Here is a 6,243-nt window from a genome sequence, read left to right on the forward strand (position 1 = left end):
CGCTGGATGTTCGCGCCAAGCAAATGACGAAGATGAATGATGGACGATCCCCTCAACTGGTACCTTCTCACCGTCTCTCTCCCTCCCTCTCTGGTGGGGGCCTCACGCCAAGGATTTTATAACCACCCCCTTGGAACCCTCTCGAACTTGCCAGATCTTTCTTGCCACGCCCTCTCAAGCCATGCCCACCGAGCTCTGGTTGGTTGGTAAGGGCTCTTTGACTCCACCTTTGATGACGAGGTGGGGCCACGCCCGTGCTCTGGCGGCTCCTCCCCCTTCTTCTCTGAGATGACCTCGTGCGTAATGGAGTCTGGGGCGAAGAAAACAGCCCAATGCAACGGCGGCGAACGCCGCCGAAAACAGCCCAACTGTCACTTGCACTTTGGAGACGATTGAGGAAATTCAAGGGGGCCTGTCTTATTTGATTGATTCAACGTAGGGTCAAATTATTGGGAACACAGCCTTACCTGAAACACATAATAATGAAATAACTACAGAGAGGTCCTATGGTTCGCTACGTGGTGCAATGTGGACTAACTAAGCAATTAACAGCGAATTAAGGGGAAATGTACACAGGGGTTATTTATAAGGGAATTTACGACTAAATTTACATGTGAAGGTTCTAAAAACCGCAACAGTATTTTAGAGCCTGTTTATGCACCACCTTAAAAGTAAGGATGATGATGATCTTAAATTGGATTTGTAAAATGATCCAGTGTAGCTCCTTGAGGATTGGTGTCGTGCAATGGTGATTGGATTGCATGAGACCCGGAACCTGTTCTATCATTGTACGTTTAGAATACATGGAGTGGTTTTGTTTCAGGTAGTATGGTGTACCACATCTTCAAACATCACCAATATATGGACATTTGGTCGTCTTTGAGAAATAATTAACTTTCATTTAACATATCTGTATTGTTTTACATTAAAAAATATCTGTTAGCTTGACCCTTTCTCAGTACCAAGTACTTACAGTTTAAACCTATCCACCACTACTCTGGTTGAGTTGGTTTCTATTGGGCACAGTAAAGACTTGGTAAATGGACCAACCCATGTCATGACTGTACATGTGACTGTACATACATACATACATACATACACACACACACACACACACAGACGAACACACACACACACACACACACACACACACACACACACACACACACACACACACACACACACACACACACACACACACACACACACACACACACACACACGTTGAAAAAGGAAACCAGAATTGAAATTCATTGAATAAGGATTTGTTGGGGGGTTGTGGGCATCATGTTCAGAAACATGAATGGTTCAGAAATTCATCATAAGGGACTGAGGACTTCTTTGGATAACTTTCCTTCTCTAAAACATAATAGAGGAGGGCTTGTGGGGAGGCCACTGAAGACCAATATTGATATCTGACAAAATGAAGGGCAGGATACATAGTTGTTGCATTGACTACTCATTGTGTCGCCGCATCTAGGCAGTCATCTAAATTTCTGGATTCTTGCATATAGCTGAGCTCTGTAATTTCTGCAGATGGGCCTGTGGGGTGATCATGTACACTCTACTTGCTGGGGGTGATCATGTACACTCTACTTGCTGGTTCTCCTCCATTCTGGCACCGAAAGAGAGAAGTAGAAGGAGGAGAGAAGAGGGCTGGGAGTGTGGAGGAGGAGAAGAGCGTAGCGGTGAGTGGAGGAGGAGAAGAGCGTCGGGGCGAGTGGAGGAAGAGAAGGAGAAGAAAAAATGGGTGGCAGAAGTGAAATGAAATGCAGTGAAGTGAAGAGATGAGGGATGGGTGGAGAAAGGGAGGTTGGTGTGAAAGGGGGATGCGAGTGATGATCCAGGAGTGAGGAAAAACCGATTTGCCAATGGCTAGGAGCACAAGGTCACATTTTTGTATGTATTCTTCCCTGCACTGCAGTTCGCACGAATGCTTGTGGTTGAGCCAAAACTGCGCTGCACCGCAGGGCAGGCTCTTGCCCATCCTTTCTTCCAGCAGTACTTTGTTGAAGAGGTTCGCCATTTCAGCCCCTACCGCAAGTTCAAGGTCTGTGTAGCTCCACACACTTTTGTTTTCCCTTCAAACTTACATCATTATCAGTCTTCGAGTTATTTTCCTGCTGTTTGTATAACCTTTAACTGAATTTTAAATGGAGAATATAGATGCACGTGACTCGAATTTAGCTTTTACACCACTTTTTGCCATTCTGTTTGAAAGTAAATTTACTTGAATCATCTTTCCTTGATGTAGTCAGGTTCACTATGTCAATAAATTATATTTCGTTCAAAATCATGGTAGATTAGGAAACCTATACATTTTTGGAAAGGTTATAGCATAAGGAAACTAAAAATCAATGTTTACATTTGGAGAGATACCTGTATGGCGGCCATTTTGGATTTTCAAAATGGCCACTGTAAAATACATATTTTGTTCTATTTCTGCCTCTAATTACCCTAAAAACTTTTTAAAATATACTAAACCTATATTTTCAGGGACAAGGAATCCAATGAAAGTATCAAATTAGTGCTATGGGGAATGGTAAGACACGAATCAAAGGTTTTGAATTGCAAAATACTGTCTTTATATTCGCGATAAGTTGCATAATCAAATACATGTTATCATTTTGTACAGGCAGTTAATAACATCAAAATGTGTCACAATAATTCATATCACCAAACATACACAGGCAGTCAGCAAAATCATATATACACATGCAGTCAGTATAACTTCACATCTACACAGGCAGTCAATGACAAAATATACACAGGCAGTCAATGGCATCAAACATACACGATTACAGAATATGCCATTTAGAGTTCGTCATCACTGTCCTGTGTGTCGTATCCGACAATATCGTCCGCATCGTTTTCACAGTCCGTTCCACACAAGCAAAGGTTGGTCAAATTGATTGGCAAATCGAATTGGTCGATCGAATCGAATTCGATGAATCGAATCAAATCGAATCGATCGAATTGGTCGAACGAAGCGATTGGTCGAATGGTCGAATTGGTCGAATGGAATTGGTCGATTGGTCGATTGGTCGAATTGGTCGAATTGGTCGAATTGGTCGAATTGGTCGAATCGAATTGGTCGGAATTGGCAAATGTAAACATTGATTTTCAGATTTTCCATGTAATAACGTTTCCAAAATGTATAGGTTTGCTAATCTACCATGATTTTAAACGAAAAAACATAGTGAACCTGACTAATGATTTATTTATTTTTATATACAGAGTCTAGGCTCCTGGAAGACCTAAAACATTGAACGGGTCAGGACGCAACAGAACAAAAAGGAACAGTAGAGGGAGGGGTGGGGCTGGCGGTGGGGGGGGGGTTTGGGGAGGATTGGGGGGTGGGGTAGGGGCACCAACAGTTGAGTTGAAGGACAAAATAGAGGGAGACTTGGACAAACAATGGGTGTGGGAGGAATGGGGTTAGGAAAGGGGTACATGTGGGGATGTGGGCAAAGCAGTTTAATGTGATTATGTTACACAATTTTGAGAGCCATTTGGTCATGTAACTTTGCTCAAGTGTGAATTCTTCTTGAGCAAAACAGCATCTTTATTTAATTAACCTGCCTGTGCTTGTACTTGTACCGTATGCTTCTGATTACACCATCACCCGTGTGTGCACTTGCGTGCTTCCAGGTTATCATGTTGACGGTGCTCGCCTCGGTGCGCATGTATTGCCACTACCGCCGTGTGAAACCGCTCACACCAGACATTGTGCTCCGGGATCCATACGCCATCCGACCGCTGCGGAAGCTTATCGACGCAACTGCCTTTCGCATATACGGGCATTGGGTGAAGAAGGGAGTACAACAAAACCGTGCCGCTCTCTTCGAAAACACCCCACGCGCGGTCCTCGCCGCCCTGACCGCCCAGTCCGAGGGACTTGACGACCTCTTTTAGATCTCGCTTGTCCCTCGGTCTCATCAATACCAAATCGCCTAACTTTCATTTTACCCACTTTTACTCCAAAGTTTCACTCTCATTTCCATTAAAATGATTGTTACGTTAACCTACCTTGAGTGAATTCATTTTAAAGCATCGTTTTCATTTACACAATTTAGTCCTCTAATTTAATTTATTTTAACTTATTTAATTGCCATTTGCTGTTTCTTTTATTGGCCTTGCTTTGAATACATGAGGCAATTTTTTTTTTTTTTTTTTTTGTATGCAAGATCGAGACTCGTGAAAGAGCTAACAATCACACAAAAAGTCAAACCGACACATAAAACATACGGGGAGCGGTAGACGAGGGGTTTGAGAGGGGGAAGGACACAAACACAACATTTGAGAGCAGGGACATCGAGAGATCTGTGGGAGGGAGAGGGCTTGGGGGGAGGTAATTTAAATTGAATTTCACATTTTGAACACCATAGAACTCGAACCTGCAGTTTAGCAACAAGTACTTTGGCCTTGAATTTGGCAAATTGTATGGAATCTCGTCTCAAGTGCACATGCACAGTCAGTATAGCAAATGCGTACACACGATGCGTATATACCAAGATAGCTTGGACGTATGCACACTCGCCTCGAAGCTCTCTAGCCTGGGTTTGAATGCTGACTCAACTATAAACTGTCATCCCCGTGTTTCACAGGCAGGGTGATTCATCAATGTGTGCACCATCCCTTGGATGGACGTTAAACTGGCTTTCTGTGCGCCAACATTCGTTGGTGGACATTAAATAACCCACTGTGCACTTCGAGAAGAGTAGATGAGCTATCACCGACACCCTGAGTAAATTCCAAATTTCTACCCTAACCAACAGAGGGCACTGCATCAGTGGAACAGCTGCGTCCTCAACCATTGATGCATACGAACGAAAGAAGTCTGTCAATCTGTCAAACAAAATTGAAAATCATTCGAAAGAGGAAACACTGTTTTTGGAAACGTTATAAAGAACACAAAGCACAGGCACGAGTAACTAATTTAACGCGTTAATATAAGGTGGTGTAAAAGACACATTTTCGGCAAAAGACACTCCCACAGACACACACATTAATGGCAGTAAACTCAAAACGTTTTGTTTTTTTCCAGGGTTAAATGTTTTATTTTATTTGAATTTAATTATACATTTGAACACTGGAACATAATTCACCCTGTTTGCAATTCCAAAAAGCTTCAGTTTAGCAGTATACCTGGGAATTTTTTTACGCCATCTCGACCAATCAAATTTGCCGTGCGCTCTGAGGGCGGTCGTGCTCGGAAACGCAAAGCAAGATTTGAAAAGACCTTTGGTTCCCAATTGAAATGGTTCCCATGTCCTTTTTGTCAAGGCTGCACGCGGTAATAAGGTAGTCTATGAACTCTATAGTTACCTTTGCTGGAGGAGGGTATTGCATTTGGGTCTGTTTGTTTTGTCTGCACAGAATGTGAGTTTGTGTATGAATTGAATTAGACCCTTAACAACTCTAAGACCCCGAGGAGTTCTATAAAGAATATTAAGTTCTCAACCTGCACGAACGCCATAACGATACGATTCCATCACACAAGGAAATTAGACGCAGGAGGAAGTGATTCGGCCCATCATGCCCCGCGCCACATCAACTTAAATGACACAATATTCACAGACACACACACACACACACACACACACACACACACACACACACACACACACACACACACACACACACACACACACACACACACACACACACACACACACGTACATATATACACATATACACATATATACATACACACACACACACGTATACACACACACACACACACACACACATGCAGACACACACACACACATATATATATACGTATATATATATATATATATGTATATACACAAACACAAACACACACACACACACATACATATACACACACATACACACAAATACACACACACGCATATATAAACACATACTCACACACACACACACATATACACACACACACACACACATACACACACACACACACACACACACACACACACACACACACACACACACACACACACACACACACACACACACACACACACACACACACACGGCTCAACCCACATTCCTTCCCTTGGAGAGGCCTGGATAACATCTCCTCTGAATGATAAGGGTTTGGGAATGACAAGGTCTTGCTCCCACATTATTCCCTCACATTCAGCACTGCCCCAGGATAGGATCATGGTGGGAGGCTGTTGAAGCCCACTTTTGTCCTTTGTCTAAGTTCACCTCTTTAGCGGAGACTTTTTCTATTATCCTGCCTATATAAAG

General features: G+C 42.9%; 1 protein-coding gene across 2 annotated transcripts; it reads left to right on the forward strand.

Moving 5' to 3' along the window:
* Nucleotides 1–966: 966 nt before the first annotated feature.
* LOC137430146 (phosphorylase b kinase gamma catalytic chain, skeletal muscle/heart isoform-like) lies at nt 967–3,935 on the forward strand. 2 transcript variants are annotated; one of them, XM_068120767.2, is made up of 3 exons: nt 967–1,688; nt 1,925–2,050; nt 3,652–3,935. In XM_068120767.2, exons 1-3 carry the CDS (start codon nt 1,584–1,586, stop codon nt 3,913–3,915), a joined length of 495 nt encoding a protein of 164 aa, XP_067976868.1. In that variant the 5' UTR covers nt 967–1,583; the 3' UTR covers nt 3,916–3,935. The 2 variants fall into 2 exon arrangements, with proteins under 2 accessions (XP_067976868.1, XP_067976869.1); XM_068120768.2 differs by lacking the exon at nt 967–1,688 and adding an exon at nt 1,735–1,812.
* The last annotated feature ends 2,308 nt before the right edge of the window (nt 3,936–6,243 follow it).

Source organism: Myxine glutinosa, chromosome 6 (assembly GCF_964187855.1).
Source record: "Myxine glutinosa chromosome 6, kmMyxGlut1.1, whole genome shotgun sequence".
Taxonomy (NCBI): domain Eukaryota; kingdom Metazoa; phylum Chordata; class Myxini; order Myxiniformes; family Myxinidae; genus Myxine; species Myxine glutinosa.